Source organism: Camponotus vicinus, unplaced genomic scaffold (genome assembly GCF_025532165.1).
Source record: "Camponotus vicinus isolate PSW18456_S1 unplaced genomic scaffold, iyCamVici1.0 SCAF_12, whole genome shotgun sequence".
NCBI classification, from domain to species: Eukaryota; Metazoa; Arthropoda; class Insecta; order Hymenoptera; family Formicidae; genus Camponotus; species Camponotus vicinus.
In genome coordinates, this window is record NW_028141948.1 from 5,016,707 (window position 1) to 5,040,000 (window position 23,294).

At 43.9% G+C, this 23,294-nt stretch overlaps 1 protein-coding gene across 1 annotated transcript; it reads left to right on the forward strand.

Moving 5' to 3' along the window:
* Nucleotides 1-12,099: 12,099 nt before the first annotated feature.
* LOC145963242 (uncharacterized) lies at nt 12,100-13,677 on the forward strand. The gene has a single exon (XM_083084972.1). It carries the CDS (start codon nt 12,100-12,102, stop codon nt 13,675-13,677), a length of 1,578 nt encoding a protein of 525 aa, XP_082941098.1.
* The last annotated feature ends 9,617 nt before the right edge of the window (nt 13,678-23,294 follow it).

The window sequence follows — 23,294 nt, forward strand, 5'->3', positions numbered from 1 at the left end:
ATAATTTCGAAAACGTAATAACATACAACACATGCTTTTTAAAATAATAATTATTTATTATAATTAGAAATAGTTATTATTTATAATAAATAATTAATTTTTTAAGTATGTCATTATACGTTTCATGTTTTCTACCGCATTCGCAATGCGAAGGTTTTAGCCGATCGTTCGTCTTATCTCGCGTCAATCACGCGCCACGCGCAAGTCGTTTGTTAGATGTCGCGTGTCGCGTTTCTGGCAACATAACTCTTGTGGTCGCGCAGTCTCCGCGGTCCGTCGCTTCGCGTCGAGTCATGTGCTGTTTGCATTCGCGTTTCTTTGAAAGTAATTTTTAGTATCGATAAATCAATAGTGAGTGAATAAACAGTAAACTCGTTATCGCGTAATCTGTATTGTGTCAATCGAGTGTGAGACTAATAATCGAAAAAATTTCGATGTGTCGCGCATCTCTAGCAATCATAACCGTGCAGCAGATAACAACAATACATAGCATGAAGATTCGCTACGCTGCTACAAGGTGAGTGAGCAAGTGAGTAAGCAAGTGAGTGAGTGAGTGAGTGAGCGAGAGAGTGTGAGTGAGAGACTGAATGAGAGAGTGTATGAGTGTTGCGTAAAAGAGAGAAAGAGAGCGAGAAAAAAAGTGCGTGCGTGTGTATGAATGTCTGTCCCTCCTACCCTCCCTCTCTCTCTCTTTCTCTCTCTTTCTCTCTCTCTCTTACGCACACACTCCGCCACATCGCGTGTAGCAATCAGCTGATTGCAACGTCGGACGGCCGGCGATCCGGAACAACTTTTCATTATTAAAATAACGTTATTTTAAGGAACACGTATTTCTGACGTAATTCTAAGACATTTTCTTCTTTACCAAAATTTTATTTAAAGCATAATTTTATGTTATAAGATAAAATAGTTAGCGACTCATGCGGTGATAATCACCCGTCGGGCGGTCAGCTGCGCCCGCGCTCGCGGCACACCGCGCCGCTCCTGCCTGCCTTCTGTACCCGACGCGTGATTTACTAACTATTTTTGCTCATAATTCAAAAACTACGCTTCAAATCAAATTTTGGTAAAGGAAAAATTGTCTTAGAATGGTGTCAGGAATACGTCATTTTAAAGACATAACGTTTTTCAGGATCGCCCTGTATATTCAAAATGATGTATTATACAATAAAGATTATTAAAAAAAAACGGTTTTATAAAATTATTTAGACGATATTTCTATTATTGCTCATTTATTTACAGATATAGACAATATAAAATAAGACAATATAAAATAATTCTTATAACAATTCATCAACTGACAATTGCACATCATGCAATCACTCGCACTCAATCGCTTGCCAAAAATAGAAAAAGTTTTGTGTATGTTCATTACGTGAACATTGTATTGTTCCGCTACGAATAACTTTATCTTTAGCTCCGATAAGCAATTTTTCAATAACTTTTTGAACCTCTACTTGATACTATGAACTTTTCTTATTACGACTTCTGTAAAATAAATTAATTTTTCAAACACATTTGTACATTATGTTATAATATTGTTTATAAACATTAGAAAATTCTTATAAAAACTGCAAAGTTACCCTTTTTTGAATGATATAGATGTTTGATACTTTTCCAACATATGAATTGCGTAGATAAGTTATAACCGCGTAACCTGTGCGCAATAGCTGCAAAACAGCTCAGTATTTTATACCTATAGCAATATAATATATAATATTATTGCAAGATGATAACTTCTTTTCTTTTGGATTGGATATATGATATAAGCCCTTATTCTATAAGTTCTAATGATGTTGTTATGTATCACTGCACAGGATTTTTATATCATGTAATAATTCCGCAGCATACCCAGATAGCACAGAACATTCTATGGACGTTCATTTTATGTTCATTTTACATTTGCACGTCTATGGACATGAAATGAACGTTCATCCTACATCCGATTCCAGACATCTGTTAACGGCCAATATTTGGTCCACAAGATGTCCGGTCTTGGACGTTAAAATTTCGCGCGAGCACGTAAGGATATATTAGTTCGTTCGTTTACCGCTACGCGACGTGCGATGCGCTATCTTTCTCGTATTTAAGCTTTAGTTATGAGAATTATATAAAGTTTGCAAAGGGTAACAAATAAGATTAAGGATATACTCAATTTAATTTCTGATCTCATTGCAAGAGGTACAGATATTAAATTGATTTTATAAATCGGACAAGTAAATGTCCGGCTAATAAACGAAAATAATCCCTTACCTATTTAAGCTTGTTTGTTGCACTTTACATTTCAAATTACCTATTTAAAATGTAGAGTGTAATAAACAAGTATAAATATAAATAACATTTTTATATGAAATTTTTATATAAAATTTTATATGAAATAGAAAAATGATATTATTTAATTATATTATTTAACTTTGTTGGGCCAAATGTTTTATATGTTATAAAAGATGCGATTTATTTATGTATAATCAAAAATAATTTTATATATATGATTAAATTAGGTCAAAATCCATACATAATTATATCTACACAATTATATATAATTAAATATAAACTTTCTTCTAAGTTTATATGAATGTTTGATGTTTATTTTAATAATGATTTGGAAAAGTAGGGCACTGAAAATGACGTCCATTTCAGGTCCTCTTTTGAGTATTATTTTGAACGTTCGAAGTTGTAAAAAATCGATGGACGTTCAATGGATGTTCGTCGAACTTAATTCACACATCGTTTGAATGTCCCAATGTCCGAACTCGGACATCCACTGGACGTCAATGGGACGTCCATGTGCTATCTGGGCTACGTTCATAAATCTTGCTCGAGTTAACTCTAGTTGACTCGAGCAGTTCAGAAAACATCGAGTAGACTCTATAACAGCGTTCAGAAACGTATTCGAGTTAACTCGAGAGTTAACTATTCCTACCCGTGTCACGAAGTAGGTAAGTTTTATTCGACATGCGCATTACGCACAATTACGCATGTTCCTGTTACGTCCAAGGGACTTCACGATTCTTTTCTTTCCCATAACTGGCGCACACGTGCATGACTTCCAAAAAATCGTTAATGTCAGTTAAATTGGAATAGGATTCTCAATATGTGCTCCAAAAACGACAGCCAGATATTAACAGACTATAAAATCATAAAGACCAGCATCCGGTCACCTCGGTGCGCCACCTTGTCGTGGTGGGAGAGCTCCCACTCCCTTGGGAGTGGGTCTAAGAACGCATCATTGCACGTATGTGTGGATGATGGATGGATGAGTGTGGAACAGGGGTGTGTGGATATTTCCCGGAGACTAACCAAGGGGGGAATAGTAGCTCCCCTCGACCGGGAGGAGCGCGTGAAGTCAGTACCTGGGTCTCTGACCTAGTAATAAGGGAGAAGATAAGTCCACAATAGTGGCAAAGTTCCCGTGAACGGTCATGCACACTAGTGGGAAGACCACTCCACGCTCCTCGGCTGGAGCCTAGCCGGGAGTTGAAGCGCGCCCCTTGTGACACATGGTGGGGGGGAGAAGTGGCTTCCTCTCTCCGTACCCTGCCAGTGGGGGATATACCTTGGCACCCTCTAGCCCGGGGTCGGGGGGAGCGACCGTTCGGATCGGCACGCCTCCCTTCCCTGGGGGTGAGGTTAAACCTTTAGCATCAGTGTGGACCCGGCCCTCTCCGGGAACCTTTTTATTGTAGAGTCACTGGAAGGGATAGGCCTGGCCAGCCGAAAGCAGCTTCTCTGTTTCCCTTCCCTTAACTAGGGTTAAATTTCACCGGGGAAGGAGCCCCACCGCGGTGGGACTGCCATGATGGCCGAACCGGGTTTTTTGTTTCAGATACAACATGGACGAATTACATACAGTTTTGCAGAAGGAGACGGTGTTACCACCAGTGAAGAAGGTTAAAGGCGCTATCTTTGACCCTAGGTCGACGACATACCTGGACGTACCAGGTATTAAGAAAACGAAGGCCACTACGGATATATCACACGAAGTAATCAAGGAGGTAGTCGAAGTGGTTCGAGGCAACGAAGAAGAGGATATCTTCCGAAAAAGTAGCCTCACATTGCGCTCCCCCACCAACGTGGGAGCCAAGCCGAAGAGGCCGGAAACGTCGGCTGTGCTTCCTGACGTCCCGAAGGCGGGTAGCCTTCCGGACGTCGGAAGCTTGCAGCCGATGGTCCGGCTAGACAAGCTGGAGGTCCCGCTAGGAGAGCGGGCTAGAGGAAGACGGGCGTCTACGCCCTTGGAGGCCTCCGGAACAACTATGGACTCCATTATTTCTGTGGAGGAGCCTACGTTGATATAGGAGGAGGGCGAGGCGAGCAAGGCTTCTTCGACCGTCTTCGCCCCCACCAAGCCGTCTAAGAGAGGCAGGGTCAACTCCTCCAGCTCGGCCAACTCGGCCCACTCGGCTACAGGGGACGAGAGCTCCGCCACAACCTCGGAGAAACCCAGGAGGAAGAAGGACCCAGGAAGACCAAGGACCACTAATATAATTGATGAGATCCGAGAAAGGGAGAGAGAGAAAGAGGAACGTAGGAGGAAAGAGCGGGAAGAATGGGAGGAGAGAAGGATGAATGACCCCAACCTCGTTGTCCCCCCTTCAGCGAACCTGCCGAGCCTCGAGGACGTGATGGAGGAGCTGGAATACCAGCTTACCCTAGACATCACGTCCGAGGTGATGCAGGTGGTCCGCACCATCGAAAAAGTGGCTACGACCTCCCGAAACCTGAAGGGCACGTATGTGAGGGCGGCTCTTAAGCTGCACGCGGGCGTTAATATTCTGGCCCACAGGACGCAGGAAGGTGGCCGTGGAGAGTCAGACGAGGCTGTAGCGGGCCTCAGAAGAAAAGTAAGAGGCCTGCAGCTCGACAAGGAAAGGATGGAGAGGGAACTGGAGCAGGCGTCCCACTCCAGGAGGGAGGCCGAAAGGACATCGAGGAAAAACGAGGAATTGAGGAGGAAAATAAAGAACCTCGAGAAAGAGCTCCGAAAAGTTAAGGAGCAGTGTATTGAAGAAATGGACCGCGGGGTCGAGCGGACCGTGGGGGAGAACAGAACTTCCCACCTCGCCCGCCCTTACACCTGTCCCCGCCTGCGACGGTGGGGGGGACGCGGACGTCCCCCGTTAGCGAGAGTCAGCCTGCGCCCCCCCTCGCCACGGGGGGGACGGGGAGCGGGTTCGATCCAAGTTACTCCCTCCTCCAACAAATTGAGGGGGTGATAAACCGGACGGTCGGCGAGGTGCTGGGGAGGCTCAGTGCTAGGGGGTCGTACGGATCGTTGGCACCTCCGTTGACCCCTGCCGCTGACCCTCCAGTTACTATGGACCTCGACTCCCTCCCTGCGCCCGAGGCTCCCCCCCCTATACCGGGGGCCTCGGGCGCCGAAAGGGTGCCGAGAAAGAAGAAGAAGAAGAAGAAAAACAAGAAGGAAGTAATTGCGTCCTCTGCCCCATCTGCCGATGCTACGCGAGAGAGCGGACAAGACCAAATTCGTGAGAAGGAAGAGGAGGAAAAGGAACAGGAGAGGAGAGTCGTGGAGCCAACGTGGGCCACGGTGGTTGGAAAGGGGGGAAGAGGGGGCCAGGTAGGACCCTCCCCCCTACCCGACAGCCACCAGCGCCTGTTGCAAAGAAGATGGAGAGGGGCGGAGATGGTGGCGGTGGGGGGAATCCTCCTCCTCCTCCAGCGTCTAAAGGAAGGAGGGCCGCCTCCACCGCAGCGATAACTATCACTACTCCCGAAGGGTCCTACGCGGACGTAATGCGTAGGGCCAGGCGGGATATAGGTGCGGAGAAATTGAAGAGCCTGGGGATCGAGGACATGCGCACCCGACGTGGGATGACGGGGGCGTATGTCCTCGAAATCCCGGGCAATAAGAAAGAAGATCGGGAGTCCAAGGCGGAGGCCCTTGCCGCGGAGATGCGGCGGGTCTTCGCCGAGGACCCCACAGTCAAGATCGCCAGACCAGCGGCGGTAGTCCGTGTTAAGGATTTAGACGAGGCGGTGACGGAGGAGGAAGTTGTTGAGGCGATTGTGATGAGAGGCGTGTCCAACCGGGAGGAGGTGAGGGCCACTATCACCAGACCTGTTAACGGGATGGGAGTAGCCTGGGTGCGTTACCCGATTACGGCGGCGGATGAGTTGGTCAAAGCCGGCCGTATCAAGGTTGGCTGGTCGACCGCAAGGGTGGATTTGACAGCGGCGCGTTCCTCCTATTGCTATGAATGCTGGAGAGAGGGACATGTCGCCGTCAAATGTAAGAAAGAGGAGGACAGATCGCGCGTGTGTTATAAGTGCGGCGTGACCGGTCATATAGCATCGGCGTGTCAGGCGGCCGCTCGCTGCCTACTGTGTGCTGAAGCGAGCAGGAAGGCTGACCATAGGATGGGTGGAGCTGGTTGCAATGCAGCAGCGAGTCGTGCATCCCCTATCCCTACTGCGACGCGGCGAGCTGTGGTGGTGAAGCCGGGCCCACCTAAGGAAGTGAGCCCAGGGAGAGGATGGAAGTCGAGGTCTCGCAACAGCAGCCGCAGCGGGACCCTCCTCCTAAGGAGCAGAGACCCCCGAGGGAGAGGCCCCTGAGGAGGAGTGCGACGGAGGAGGAGGAGAGAATACGGAATGGCGAGGGGTAAGTCTCTTATCGTCTTACAGGCCAACCTCAACCACGCCCGCTGTGCGCAGGACTTGTTTCTGCACACAATGGCGGAGCGTGGCTGTGGGTTGGGAATAACGGCGGAGCCGTATGCGGTCCCTCCTGACCACCCGTCCTGGTTCGCGGGCGAGGCTGGGACGGGCCGCGCCGCTGGTGGCCATCGACGAAAGGTCGCCCCCCTGCAGGGTGGGGACTGGCGGGAGATATTTTGTGATGGCTAGGTGGGGGACCACCTGTGTTGTGGGGGTTTATGCCCCTCCCTCGCTGAGCTTGGCCCAGTTTGAGGCCGTGCTCGGCGAAGTGGAGGAGGTAAGGGGTAGCCTCCCTGGGTCGGTCCTCGTGGCGGGCGACTTCAACGCCAAATCGGCGAATTGGGGCTGCCCGGCCGGGGACCGGCGCGGGGAGGTGTTGTTGGATTGGGCAAGGTCACTGGGGTTGACCCTGCTCAACGAAGGAACAGTGGCCACCTGCGTGAGGCCGCAGGGCGAGTCCATCGTCGATCTGACTTGGGCCTCCCCTGCGGCCCTGCGCATGGTGGGTGGATGGAGGATGGCCGCTGAGCTCCGATCACAAGTATATCGAGCTCAGCATGGCCGCCCATCAGCCGCCCACCGGGTCGCGAGTGGAGGAAGAACGCAGGTGGTCCCTCACCAAGCTGAATCCGGATCTCCTGATGGCCTCGGTACATGCCTCGCTCTGGGTATGGGGGGAGGAGACGCGCTCTTGGGAGGGAAAGGACCGCAGGGCTCTTTGGGGAGCCTGCGATGCCTCAATGCCTAGGGTAAGGAAGGGGTGCGGGAGGAGGTCGGCGTACTGGTGGATCGAGGAGATCGCGAGACTTCGCGAGGTCTCGGTCCAAGCCAGGCGCCAGCTCCAGAGATGCTTACGCAGGAGGAACAGAAGCGAGGTATGTATTGAGCGTGCACGGGGGGAGTACCGGGAGGCTCGGTGCTCTCTCGGCGACGCCATCAGGAGGTCTAAGACCAGGGCCTGGGAGGAGTTCATCTCCTCCCTGAATAATGATCCGTGGGGGCGCCCGTATAGAATGGTCCTCAAGAAATTGAGGCCGCGGGCGTCTCCGACCACGGAGTCCTTGACCCCTGGCTTCCTCGGGGAGGTGGTTGAAACCCTCTTCCCCGGGGGAGCTGGGGGCGCGGCACCCTTCCCCCTCTCGGGTGAGATACCCGAATGGAGGGAGGAGTGGAGGGTGTCAGCGGGGGAGATGAGGAATGCCGTCCGGAGAATGAAGCCGAATAAGGCTCCTGGTCCGGACGGCATCCCAGGTAAGGTCTGGGCCCTGGTCATGGGTGAGGTCCCCTGAGATACCTCTTTACGAGATGCTTCAGGAAGGGGGTTTTCCCTTCCCCCTGGAAGGAGGCAAGATTAATCCTCCTCCCAAAGGGGGGAAGGGACCCCACGGAGCCATCGGCTTACCGACCTCTCTGTTTACTAGATGAGGTTGGTAAGCTGATGGAAAGGATTATAGTGGGGCGACTCACTGAACACCTGCGACAACACGCAGGGCTCAGTGAGCGAAAATATGGGTTCCGGGCGGGCCGGTCGACCATCGACGCGATCGATGATCTGCGGACCCGCTCGGAACAAATTATCCATAACGGGGGGGTGGCGTTGGCTGTATCACTCGACATAGTCAACGCCTTTAATACCCTCCCGTGGGATAGCATTGGGGCGGGGCTACGATCACATGGGGTCCCGGACTACTTGGTTAGAGTGGTCCGGGACTACTTTGCGGGGAGGGGTATTGTTTACCGAGACGCGGAGGGGACGATAAGGAGGAGACCGATTCGTCGCGGGGTTCCGCAAGGGTCCGTTTTGAGCCCCCTCCTGTGGAACCTCGCGTACGATGAGGTCTTAGGTAGGGTCCTCTTCCCCGGCTGCCACGTCATCTGCTATGCAGACGACACGTTGGTGGTGGCCGGGGGGAGGGATTGAGGGACGCTGTCGCGAATGGGAATGTCGCGGTGGCCGGGATTGTGGGGGGCATCAAAGCCTTAGGTCTGGGAGACGGAGGCCATCTTTTTTCATGATGGCTCCCGGGGGCCCCCCCCCAGGATCTCGGTTTGGGTGGACGGACATGAGGTCCAGGTGGAGGCCCGGATGAAGTATTTGGGCCTCTACCTGGACAGGAGGTGAAAATTCGGGGAGCACTTTGCTCAGCTGGCCCCCAGGATAGGGGGGGTGGCGGCCTCACTGTCGAGGCTGCTGCCCAACCTCGGGGGGCCGGACAGCCGTGTTCGCAAATTGTATGTGAGCACGGTTGGATCGGTGGTCCTCTATGGGGCGGTCTGGGCGGGTGCGGCCTCGAGGTCCAACAAGATCAAGGGCCTCTTGAGGAGAGCACACAGGCCCATTGTTTTGAGGGCCGCCCGTGCGTATCGCACGGTGGCGTACGCTGCGGCGTCAGTGTTAGCGGGGGCCCCTCCCCTGGAGCTCCTGGCACAAGGCCAGGCACGTATGTACCGGGAGCTCCGGGAGAGGGGAGTGTGTGTGGGCCTGACGGCAAAGAACGCCATCAGGCGCTGGGTGGCGGACTCGGTCCTCGTGGGCTGGCAAAGACAATTGTCTGGGCCAGCCTACGAGGAACAAAGGGTGGTGCGGGCGGTGTTGCCCGTCTTTGATAGGTGGGTGGGGAGGCCCTGGGGCGCATCACCTTCCGGGTGGCGCAGGTGCTGACCGGGCACGGGTGCTTCGGTCGGTACCTGTGCCGCATCGGGAGGGAGGTTTCCCCCGGGTGCCACCACTGCGAGGAGGATCAGGACACGGCGCAGCACACTCTTGAGGCCTGCCCGGCCTGGGAAGTGCAGCGCCGTGCACTGATATCTGTCACAGGCGAGGACCTTTCTCTGGCGGCGGTCGTCCGTGAGATGGTGAGGGATGAGAAGGCGTGGCGAGCAGTGACGGCCTTCTGTGAGGACGTCATGGCGGCCAAGGAAGTGGCGGAGAGGGAGAGGAGAAGAGACAGAAGGAGGATGCCCCCCACCGCTGGTGCGAGGTGCGGGAGAGTTCTGCGAGGGAGGAGGAAGCTGCTTGGGCCTCCGGCCCCAGCGCGGAACCACTAGTGAGGAGGAGGAGGTAGGGTTAGGAGGCCTCTTGAAGGCGACGTAAAGGGAGGGGCCGGAGACGGATCTACGGGGCACGTGGTGTCCTCTTTTCCCCCTCGTTGCCCCCTCCCTCCCAGCGTGAGAAGAGGCCCCGCGACAAGGGGCTGCGGCACAGGAAGAGGCCCCGTGGCTGGGGACCGCGGCGAATGGGGGGAGCCGCTGAGAGCGGGGTATCTCCCCTGGCATACTCTCCCCCTTGGCGGAACCGGGAGGTAGACGGGTGTCCAACCTCCCGGTAGTAATGGTGTAGCGGCGGGAGGGTCGCGGACGAACGCCTATGGCGTGCCCGTGGCCCCCCCAATAACCGCCGTGAAGGACACCCGCAGGGGTTTTAGCCGGTAGAGAGAGTATCCATGACAATTTCCCCTGCGTACAAAAAAAAAGCATCCGGTTACAGTCAAGGCGCCAGCCAGTCAGCCGAATTTGATATTTTCCAATCACTTGAAAACTCGTAAAATCCAAAAAGCTATAGAAAGTAAAAGAAACTATTCATGAAAACGCGAGTGACCGGATGTCACGACGCGACACACGTACCCATCTTAATTTCAAGGGGGTAGTAAAAGTCATCCCTTGTCTTTAGCAGACGCATCCTGCAAGACATAAATTATTACCACCTCCGATACTGAGAATCCTAGGTCTCCCCGTTTTGGAAGATGCTCTCCTATTCGCGAACGAATGTAATAAAATTCTGATTTGTTACATTTGTTCTAAACGCTCATAAGAGGGGGCAGGGAAGAGACGATGGAAATCTAATGAGAGTTTCTATTCGTTAACTTCCCTGGGTCCTCACTCTAGAAGAGGGTAATCCAAAAACAATATATAAACGCGAACTTCGAACAAATGCACACACTTCTTAAGTATTCTTCATCCTTAAGTCTTCATTAATCAGTTATTCATTTAATCGACTATTCATTCAATATCTCAGCATTTTTGCATTACTCAGTCATTATTCTCAAAAATCTCGGGATTATTTGTATTAACAAAAACAGTCAGTAACCCCATCGAGTCTGTGCGCGTTTGTTAAGTAACAGTGCAACTATACTGTCATTCCCGACGCCAAGAGGCCCAGCAACAACCACCAGCCAGCGCTAACCGCAATCGCGTTCTCTGAAACAAATAGTAAGTTTTTTCTTTTGTTTATGATCTCCCTCCTTTTTCTTCTCTTTACTTATTATAATCGCTTCCCTAGTGGAACCCGTTTCGAGGAAATCCACTAGAGCCAAAGCAAAGCGACTCCGATACCGTCGCAATCGCCGAACCCGCAGATTACTGGCTCGGGCTGTGGCTGACCCTTCTTTTACATTAGATTTAAACGAAATAAATACGAATCTTCCTATCACCCGAATCTTCTTGGGTAACATCCAAGAAGATACGCGAGACTCCTCATATCTCCCCCCTCAAACCTCTCTTCCCAATTACTCCCCGTATCTGTCTCCTGGAACCCTTGCTCCTAGTTACTCTCCCGTGTACGACACGGAACCCGACCATCCGCCTGAATTTCCGCAATTGTCGCCTTTTCCTTCTCCAGCCCACGAAGCAACTCCCGATTCTCATCTCTTCTCTCCTCCCGCTCTTCCTCCCCCTATTTTCTCCTGGATCAATTTTCGTGATCGAACCATCGCAACGATTCTCTCCTTAACCTACCCTGAATACACAGATCCTATCCTGCCAGGTACTTTCACCTAGGGACCTGGCCCCATACACATTCCTAGCCTTAAGGCTTTTCTCCGCTCCTCCCGATATTTCCATTCCCTGTTTCACCCCCTTTACCGATAACCCCATAGCCTTTCCCATAGAATACTTCCAGGAAAGGTATCCTCCTGATTTTGATTAGATCCTCTTCGTCTCGCATACACACACACTCACGCACACACACACGTACTCACTTAATATTGTTACAGAATCATGTACTAGATCGTATCGATTTATGATTAAAATTTTTATATAACCTTTCTTTATAATGTATAATAAATTCATTTAAATTTATTCTTTCACGTTCAACTCAATTGATCCCTCACTTCTCCCACGCTCCTGAATCGCACTTGGTCCCGTCCCGGGTAAAAAGGATTAAATTCCTTTACCAAAAAGGGGACCGTCGAGCGGTCATTTGGACCTGAAATAGCGTAAGATCGACCCTTGCGGTCGTTGACCTATCTTTGGCTCTCCCGCAGGCTCGCTCGACCCGAGACATCTGCCCTTAAGGCACCTGTTCTCGGGATACAAGTGTCACGTCCTTCCTTCGGCCCATCCTTTCTCGGGCCTGGACGTAACATACGTAAATTTTGGGGGCTCGTCCGGGATTGATATGTGCGATTCAAGGAAACGGGAATGAGTGACGGGACTCGAGGTAAAGCCGATAAAAAAGAAGTGGAAAAATTTTATAAACTCGCTCTAGAAGAGAAAAACTCTAAATCTAAAATTGAAATTAAATCATCTACTCCAAAAAGAACTATCGAATCCACACCAAGACACTTTAATTTTTCTTTAGAAAACACAGACACAAGTATAAACAATACTACTTTAACAGCCGACACGCCTGAGCCAAAATCTGACAACTCTGGTGATATAACTTGCCAAGAATTTTATACACCCACTAATACTCTTATTTATAAAGCAGAAAAAGATTTTGATAGGTCCGAAACCATGACTCACCAAAACCCATTTGCCACCTTAAAATACGCGGTTGAAGCCGTCCCTTTTTTTGATGGTAAAAATATTCCGCTCAGTTATTTTATCGAAAGATGTGAAGAAGCTAAGTCCATGTTACCTAAAGAAGCTGAAGCACAATTTACCAAAGTTATAAGAACCCGAATAGTCGGCGAAGCCCGACGAACCATCCAAGACCAAGATTTTGACATAGTATCAAATTTAACTTCGTATTTAAAACAAATTTACGGACCTTCCAAAAATGTATATATATTGCAAGGAGAATTAGGACGCGTTTATCAAAAGAATGAAGAAGATGTAGTCACATACGCGAATCGAGTAAAATTGCTGGGAAAACAGATTTTAGAAGCATACTGCAGTACTAGTCGTTCTTTACCTGACCAGAATATAAAAGCATCATTAGAAGGAGACATGTGTAAATGTTTTATCCGAGGGCTCAAACCCGAGATAGAACAAAGAATCGCAAGAGACTTAGACGTGCATGGAACCGTCGCTGACGCATTAAGGATAGAAAGAGAGCTTCTAGCAATGACAGATTTACGGCAGGGACAAGATACTAACTCAGGTCAAAACAAGCCGCGAATACGAGAAACTTGCCAGATCTGTTATAAAGAAGGACACGTAGCTAGCAACTGCAGGAAGCTCACGCAGTCATCCTCTTTGGGTCAAATTCAGGGAGCCTTAGGAACCGAAATTTTGATTTGCCAAATTTGTAAAAAACGCGGACATGGTGCAGATAAATGCCGCCTGCGCGACCCTCAATATCGCCAACCAGTGAATGTAATCCAACCGCGAATCATAACTTGTCAATTATGTTCTAAAAATGGACACGACGCAAAACTGTGTCGTCAAAATAGCAACAATAATCAAGCTAACAAAACCTCCGTAATTTGTCAATGGTGCGATAAAACCGGTCATTCCGCTAATAATTGTTGGAAGAAACAAAATGAACAACGCAATTCAATAAATAAAACTACTGTTACTTGTCAAATTTGCAACAAAATCGGACACGTCGCTAAGGATTGCCGCACTAGAACAAATCCAACACCTACAACCAACTCTTTTTGCCGATATTGTAAAGAACAAGGGCATCTTCTTGAAAATTGTCAACTACGGATCGCAAGTAATAATCGTCGGAAAGAAAAGGATCAGGGAAACTACAATGGGCCCTCGACGTCGGGTGTGCGACAGGGGCCCGAGCGAGCTTCACACCCGTCCACTCAGCAGGACGCCAAATAAATCGACAGAACCCAGATGTACGACCTGTGACAGTGACCCTCGCTAAAGACAGTCGCGTGCCTACTGTTCAGGTCAATCTCAACAAGACATCCGCTCATATAACTCTCATGCTAGACACGGGATCCGGACCGAATATAATTAAAGAAAAATTCATACCTAAAGATATTGATATAAATTTCGATAATATTTTAAAACTAAATGGTATAAATAACTACCCTGTTTACACACTCGGAGAAATTATATTAACGCTTTCCGGAATATCTGTATCTTTTCACATCGTATCTGACAACTTTCCAATTCCACAATCCGGAATACTTGGAAATGATTTCTTCAAACTAACTTCTTCAAAGATAGATTACGCAGAGGGACATTTAGACGTTTCTGAAATTAATGTGCCTTTCTTCTCTCCCGAAACTATTACAGTGCAACCAAGATCCGAGTCATTATTTTACGTAAGAATAGTCAACCCTGAAATAAAAATAGGATACATACCGAGATTAAAGGTGGAGCATGGAATTTATCTGGGAGATACAATAGTAGAGAACGTTTCTGGAAAGGCTTATTTGAATATCATAAGCACTTTAGATGAAGAAGTGGAAGTTCATGTACCAACACTACATTTAAAACCATTAGACGAATTGTTCGACGATCATAATTCGAACATTGAAATATTCGACAAGGAAAAATCAACAAGATCACTGGAGGATTTCGGAAACACCGACGAAACTCAAGATAATATTATTCTTAATGAAGATGCTGAAATCAATATCCTTAATGAAATCCAAGATGAAGATGAAACATTTAAAGAAATAAAAGGAAAAAGGATAAATCAAAATAAAAGAATCAAAACTAAGAGAGGAGATAAAAATCATCCAAATAAAAATTCTAATAATTCAAAAATCCCCGAAGAGGGAAGTTACCAAACCTCTTCCCAAAATTTTAATAATCCAACCATCCTTGGAGGGGGAAGTTACCAAACCCTTCCTGAAAATTTGATTAATCCATATATACTTGGAGAGGGAAATTACCAAACCTCCTTAGAAAAAAATAATTCTGGAATTTCGGAGGGAAGTTTCTAAACCTCGTCAGAAAATTCCAGCTCCGTCGATTGCGAGGAGGGAAGTTACCAAACCTCACTACGGAAATCGACACTTTATTCTAAAAAAGAGAGAAGTTCTTCACCCTCTCTGGACGCTACATTTCCAAAGGATGGACTATTTACAGAAAATAATGACAATAATGAATTAGAAACCTCTCATGTTACAATAAAAGACCTCCTCCGAGAGGCTCAAAAATATAATTCGAATATTAAAAATATTGAAAATTTTTGAAAAATTTTTCACAAGAATAATCCATCTTCGAAACTTTCTACATCTTTATGTAAAAAATCTCAAGAAATAATAGATAAATTTATGCGAAAACGTAAGTCTAAACATAAGACTGACATCGCAGCCTCTGATTCGCACAATTGCTTGGTACTTTCTGAGGAAACTAAGGAAGATCGACTCTCTAAAATTATCGATTTATTACGATTAGAACATTTAAATAAAGAAGAACAGGAAAACATAATAAAACTAATAGCAAATAGTCAAGACCGTTTCCATATTCCTGGAGAAAAATTAACTGCAACTCACGTTTTGCAACATCAAATAACGACCACAGATGATCACCCGATAAATACTCGACAATATAGATTTCCGCAAGTGCATAAAGAAGAAATAAACAAGCAGGTAGAGGACCTCCTACAGGGAGGCATAGTAAAACCTTCGCAGTCGCCTTACAATACTCCCATATGGATCGTGCCTAAGAAAGACGATTCTAAAGGAAACAAACGCTGGAGAATGGTTCTCGATTTTCGAGCTTTAAATGAAAAAACTATTGGAGACGCTTACCCACTACCTAATATCGTTGATATACTAGATCAACTAGGGGGAGCGCAATATTTTTCCGTATGTGATCTCGCATCCGGATTTCATCAAATAAAAATGGATCCTGCCGACAGTCACAAAACCGCTTTTACAACTCCTTTCGGACATTACGAATTTGATAGAATGCCTTTTGGTTTAAAAAACGCTCCGGCTACTTTTCAACGCCTAATGGATTTAGTATTAACAGGATTACAAGGCGAAGAATTATTTGTATATATGGATGACATAGTTATTTATGCCAAGTCATTAGAGGAACATGAAAGAAAATACAACGCTTTAATAGAACGTCTTGGAAACGCTAATTTAAAACTACAGCCCGACAAATGTGAATTTCTGAAATCGGAAGTAACATATTTAGAACACGTAATTAGCAAGGATGGAGTAAAGCCAGATCCAAAAAAATTAGAAGCTGTAAAATTATTTCCGAGACCGAAAACACCAAAAAACATTAAACAATTTCTAGGACTTGCAGGATATTACAGACGTTTTATACCTAATTTCTCTAAATTTGCCAAACCGTTAACAGCTTTATTGAAAAGCAATACGAATTTCGAATGGACATCCGAACAAGAAGAATCATTTCAAATCTTGAAACAAAAGTTATGCGAAGAACCTGTATTGCAGTATCCTGATTTCTCGAAACCATTCATATTAACTACAGATGCTTCAGGAATAGCCATAGGCGGGATTCTATCACAAGGAGAGATAAACAGAGACCGACCGATTGCATACGCATCACGTACTCTAACAGATAACGAGATAAAATATGATACTTATGAAAAGGAAGCACTAGCCATAGTTTATTGCGTAAAACATTTTAAACCATACTTATATGGAAGGAAATTTACTTTAGTTACTGACCATAAACCTTTAACGTGGTTCAAAAACGCGCAAGACGCGAACATGCGAATACTACGCTGGAGATTGAAATTAGCAGAATACGATTATGATGTTGTATATAAAGCTGGAAAAACTAACGTAAACGCAGATGCATTATTACGAAATCCCGTAAATCTCATGGAAACAGAATGTAATATTATAAAAGATAAGCCGTTGAATCCTAATAATTCGCAAGATGCAGAAAAAATTTCTAGGATGCTAGAAGAATCGGACGACGAGGAAGAAAGCGAAGACGACGATTTTCATTTATATCTTTCAGAAGCCGAGACAGATGAATCATTTTACGACCATACTAATGCTCCACCATCCATCAAAGAAAACGAACCATTGCCATCCAAACGAGATCGAATACAAACCAGAAGCCAAACTATAAATCAAAAGGAACAAAATAAAAATTTTCAAGATATGGAAAGAAGAATAGACCCATCAGATAAAGACAAAGATAAAGAAGAAGAGGAAGAAGAAGAAGATGAAGAAGAAATTATCAATCAAAATTTAAGAAAAACAAGAACAAAATCCATTGAAAATAAAAGTAATACCATAGAAAGTCGCGAATTATTATTTTTACGAAAAGATAACGTAATGTATTTCGTTGACACCAACGGAAAACCTTTAGACTCAGGCTCGCAAAAACTTTTTGAGCGGAACGGTCTCCTGAATCTTAGGTCCCTTACCTTAGGTAAACCTAAGGCCATAAAATATAAAAACTACTTCCACATAGCTCTGCCTATTACAGAAGGACAACAGGAAGGCCCTACGATGACTCTAAACCAAATATCGATCACCATAAATAATTTATGCGACATCATTCAAGATTTAAAGTTAGAAACAATTAGTATCGCAAAAACGGAAACAATTAATAATGTACCATGGAATAATATTAAATCGCGACTTCAGTCAGTATTCGTTAACGTACCCACTAAATTAATTATATGTAACGGATTAGTCAAATATCCACCTAAAGATCTACGACCTGTTATTATTGGAGAGATGCACTGCTTACCCACAGGAGGACACCGTGGCGTTACGAAAACTTACAATAGAATAAAACATAATTATTATTGGGAGAACTTGAAAGCCGACGTTCAAAGATACATCCAGCAATGTTTACAATGTCAACTCAAAAAACTTGTTCGAGTCAAAACTAAACAATTTATGATAATTACAGACACACCAGGATCTTCTTTCGACAAGGTCGCTATGGATATCGTAGGATCATTACCGAAAACTGAGAGAGGTAACGAATATATTTTAACGCTACAAGATCAATTAACGAAATATTGTATGGGAATACCACTACCAAATCAGACTTCCGAGACTATCGCAGAAGCTTTCGTAGATCGATTCATTTGCGTACTCGGAGCACCGAAGGCAATATTAACGGATCAAGGACGAAACTTTATTAGTGAACTACTAAAAAGGATCGCTAAATTATTTAAAATTCGCAAGTTTCGAACAACAGCTTTCCATCCTCAATCAAACGGATCGTTGGAGAGATCTCATCATGCACTAGGAGAATATTTAAAACAATATGCGAACGAACAAAAGCAGTGGGACAGATGGGTTGGTCTTGCGATGTTCAATTACAACACTAGCGTACATGAAGCAATTAAACATACTCCATACGAATTAGTTTTTGGCAAAATAGCAAGAATTCCATCTAGCGAACCCCTTACTTCAGAAGATAAATTAGCAAGCTACGATGAATACACTTAGTAAATCTCGTTACACAACTTCACGCGATTCAGGGAAATGCTCACGATAATGTTATCCAAGCAAAAACTAAATCAAAAAATTATTATGACAAGAAAATAAATCCACAGACCTTTAAACCTGGAGACCAAGTATTTTTATTAAAAGGTCCTAAACCTGGTAAATTCGGAGATCAATATACCGGACCTCACGAGGTTTTAGAAATTCTTAACAAAAATAACATAAAAATTAAGATAAAGAAAAACAGTCGAATAGTACATCCTAACCGCTTACGAATCTCACACATCAAGCCATCGAAAAGCCAATAACTAAATAATAATTAAATACAATTTCAGATGGATCCCAGAATCAGAAGACTAATTGCAATAATAATACTCCTAACAATGCAGTTTCTTCGAACGTTCGGAATAATAGGATATGATTGTGGGTCATCATCAGCGAATCTAACGACTTTATCCTTATTGAATATAAAAGAATGCGATATCTCTCAGAAACAAGTTAATTCTAGTTCAATTTACGTGCAATTACTGCAAATTAACGATTTCAAATCAACCCGAGTCATACAATGCAAAGTTGAGATCGATAGATTAATCAGAAAATGTGGAATGTTCTCCCACACTATGGATGTACATAATGGAAAATATTCTTACATTGAACCAATAACCCGCCAAACTTGTAGACGCATGCACGACTACGGCAGCTACCAACTGGAAAGCACATACATAACCGGCTTGAAATCGAATACGACCACCGCACGCCCAGTAACACTGGCCGGAACCGTAGATAATGACGGTAAATGTTCTGGAGGATCATATTCCGACCCTTATGGAACGTGGTCAGATGTTCTTGTAATGGGATCAGTAAAAATCACATTACACGACTACACCGCTGATGTGCGAATCAATAGTAATCAAGTACAACTCAGATCAGGTATGACTTGTGAATTTGGCTCCGTAGAATGTATAGACATAGAAGGAGGAGATACATACTGGGACCCAGTTCCTGTTGGCCCTTGCAAATTTTCCGACTACAGTATAATATATGAAGGATATGCTGACAAAATAATCGACGAAGAACTACATCAAACAGTCTATTCTCTCACCACTCAGGACATAATATTTGCTTTAACCAGCGTAGGGAGACATGAAGTTTGTGGATATTCATTAATACGAACAGAGCATCCTAAATTATTAATTTTTGAAACCGTACGTGGCACCGTAGTTTTTAATAGACAAACTCGCACTTCTAACTTGGATATCTTCGCATACATGAACTCAAAATTTGTCTATGTGGAGAAACACATTCGTACCCAAATCAATCAACTTTATCATAATATCTTGTCACAACAATGCAGTCTGGAACGAAAAATGATGCAAAACGCCTTAGCTATCGCTACACAATCACCAGACATTTTTGCATATCACTTAAAAGGACCTGGATATATGGCTCTACTAGCTGGAGAAGTAATTCACATAATAAAATGTGTACCCGTCGAAGTAACACTCATTCGAACAGAACAATGCTATAATCAATTACCAGTAACTCGGAAAAATCAAACCTACTATTTAACTCCTCAAACTCACATATTATTACGACAAGGCACTCAGACAACATGTAATTCTTTCGCGCCTGCTATGTATCTCTTAGGAGATGCATGGTATAAATTGACGCCCAGACCAGTAGATACCTTATCACCGACCATCATGAAACCGTTAACAAAGCCAACATGGAAATATATTAGTCCAGGATCATTTGCCACCAGTGGTATATACACGGAAACCGACTTAAATGATCTCAGAGACCATATAATGTTCCCGGCAGAACAACCCGCAGTTCTAAATACCGTAGCCCGAGGAATCATGGGAAAAACCATCTCTCTGCAGGGAGGCTCCATCTCCAACCTATTAGACAAAAACACAATAGAGAAAATAGCCTTATCTGCATGAGAAAAATTTTGGAGCAAATTCTTGATTTTCGGAAATATTAGCGGGGGATTACTTGGAATCTATTTGAGCATAAGAATTATTAAACTAATATTAGATACAATAGTACATGGATATGCCTTGCATACGGTATACGGATGGTCACTATATTTATTAGGGGCCATCTGGGACTCTCTAACCCATCTATTGTTACACTTAAGAACAAAACCACCATCACAAAAAAGGGCATCCACCGCACCTACCTTTGAATCCCAACCCAGCAGGACGTCTGAGACGGCTCACTCCGAAGGCTGCAATACCAACGCACGTTTATCCTTTTCTCTCTTCAAAAGAAAATACTTCTTATTCACTTCAAATCAAAGAATCAAAATCTTAAACGAATGTCAACATTTATCTGAACCACACCCTGACACCTCAATTTTATATATATATATATACAGGGTGACCCATTTTAACTTAGGCAGCCAAATAACTCGAAAAATAAGCAAGATAGAGAAAAATGTTTTAGACAAAAGTTGTATGGTTTCGAGGGGGCCATAAGATGGTATCATTGGTTTGACCTTGAAGAGTCATTTGAAGGTCACGTGAAGGTCACTTCAATTTTTTTAAATGGAATACCCTATATATTTTTGTACATTCTTGTAGCTTATTTCGAGAGCTTTCCAAAACACTATAATTAAGTACCTTTCCGTTAAGTACTTTTTGAGTTATGATGCTTGAAATAATTTCTTAATTTTACATAAACCGTAAAATATCTTGTAAAATATTCATTTTTCGATTATCTTACCTTAATACTTTTATGTACAAAATAATGAGAGGAATCAATTGGTGTAAAGAAAACACATAGTTGTTTTTAAGAAAAAATATGGAATTGTTAATTGCAAATTACATATTTTTTCTTCGAAACAACTATGTGTTTTCTTTACACCAATTGATTCCTCTCATTATTTTGTACCTAAAACTATTAAGGTAAGGTAATCGAAAAATGAATATTTTACAAGATATTTTACGGTTTATGTAAAATTAAGAAATTATTTCAAGCCTCATAACTCAAAAAGTACTTAACGAAAATGTACTTAATTATAGTGTTTTGGAAAGCTCTCGAGATGAGCTACAAGAATGTACAAAAATATATAGGATGTTCCATTTAAAAAAATTGAAGTGACCTTCACGTGACCTTCAAATGACTCTTCAAGGTCAAACCAATGATACCATCTTATGGCCCCCTCGAAACCATACAACTTTTGTCTAAAACATTTTTCTCTATCTTGCTTATTTTTCGAGTTATTTGGCTGCCTAAGTTAAAATGGGTCACCCTGTATATATCTGAAAATAAAACACACGCACACATATTTTATATTATAATAAAAAAATTTACCGATGACATTATTATTTTATATAAAAATAAATTTATAAATTTTATTTATGAATAAGAAAGACTAGATATGCTAGGTATGTACATACATATGAGAACGCTAGGTATGATGTCTTTTGGAGAAACGTTCTGATTGGTTACCCCCACTATACTTCTTTTCCGTTCCGCTTTTTCTTCTACGTGGGACTGCACCCTTACGCATATAACGCATAGGCTGCATTCGTTAATGCAACGGTTAGCGCATCCACTGCGTCTTTCATCTGCTAGTCACGTGACGTAATTCGCCGAACGGGCACCTGCGTGAATGGCTGCTCGGATTGTATCTTCCAATGGGAAAACTGAATCGAGATTTTGAAACTTCTTAACGCTTATCGTGTAAGTAAAGAAAATATAATATTTCAAATAAGCATGAATTAATATTCGAACAATATAATAAAATTTTTTAATAGGAAAAAGATATTTTGATATATTAGTATTATTTTAAGAGTTCATTATTGATAGAAACAATATATATTTTGAAGATATTTAATCGCTTTATAGTTTAGTTAAAGGTTAAGTATTAATTGTTTTTTAATTATATTTTTAAGCACATTCTTTTATTTAAAAAATTCAATTTTCAGAAACCATAATGGATTTAATTTTTCCAAATGTTATCCATAGTGCTATGGATCTCGTAAATAGTAGCTCATCAGATTTCGATTTATGGGGAGATAGTGATTGGAGGAGAGATCGATTTGGAGGAGTTATTCTCCACCTTTTTCGTTTCTAACTTTAATAAAATAGTTTATATTGAATTCTTCAGGCAACCAGCACAATGATTCAACGTGGAGACTAAGCAGATTTTTGCGCAGTTTACGTTCATTTACGCAGTACTGCGAGCAGAGCATCCAGAGCAGGACCTCCGAAATAGCTGCGCAGATGGGATACATTCCTGCGTAAACGAACGACAAACTGCGCTGCAGTCGCTTTCGCAGGCGGAATAAACGAACGACATCTGCGGTAGTCACTGCGTAAACGAATGCACCCATAGACTGCATTACTGTTGCGCAGCGCTTCGAAATCGTTCCGTTTTATCAATGTGCATGAAGCGCTTTAATTATTCGGAACGGTGTCTGCGCATTCTATGCGCTAATACGATTTGAAAATGGTACAATAGTAAAAAAAATAAATAAAAATAGAATAAAATAATAAATACAAATAAAATAAAAAAATAAATAATAAATATAAATAAATAATAATAAATATAAACATAAATAAATATTAATAATAATAAATATAAATATAAATAAATAATAAATATAAATAAAATAAGATAATAAATTAAGGTAAAATAATATATAAATATTAGCTTGGCTTGCTTTCTCCATATCATTTTTATTTAAAAACAAAGTTATTATTTCATTAGTTTCTTCAATTAAAACTGGAAATTCATATAATTGTTGTTTTTCCATCGTCACAAAGAATCTGTTATCTGTTATTGCGTTCCGAATTACGCATAAAACGCATAGATCGCATAAACGCATTAACGCATCAACGCATCAACTGCCTCAAGTCGAGAGTAGAGGCAGAGAGAAGCCTGAGAGCGGCCATGTCCCTGATTTAGGTGGAACCCGTATTTGAAGCGCCTCTATGTCCATAAAACGTGGACATTGAACTACATAGCGATGTCCATGAAACTTTTCAAAGGGTAACATGCTATGTCCACGATTTGTGGTTCTGTTCCGTGCTATATGCACAAAGTGCCGGCAATATAACTGC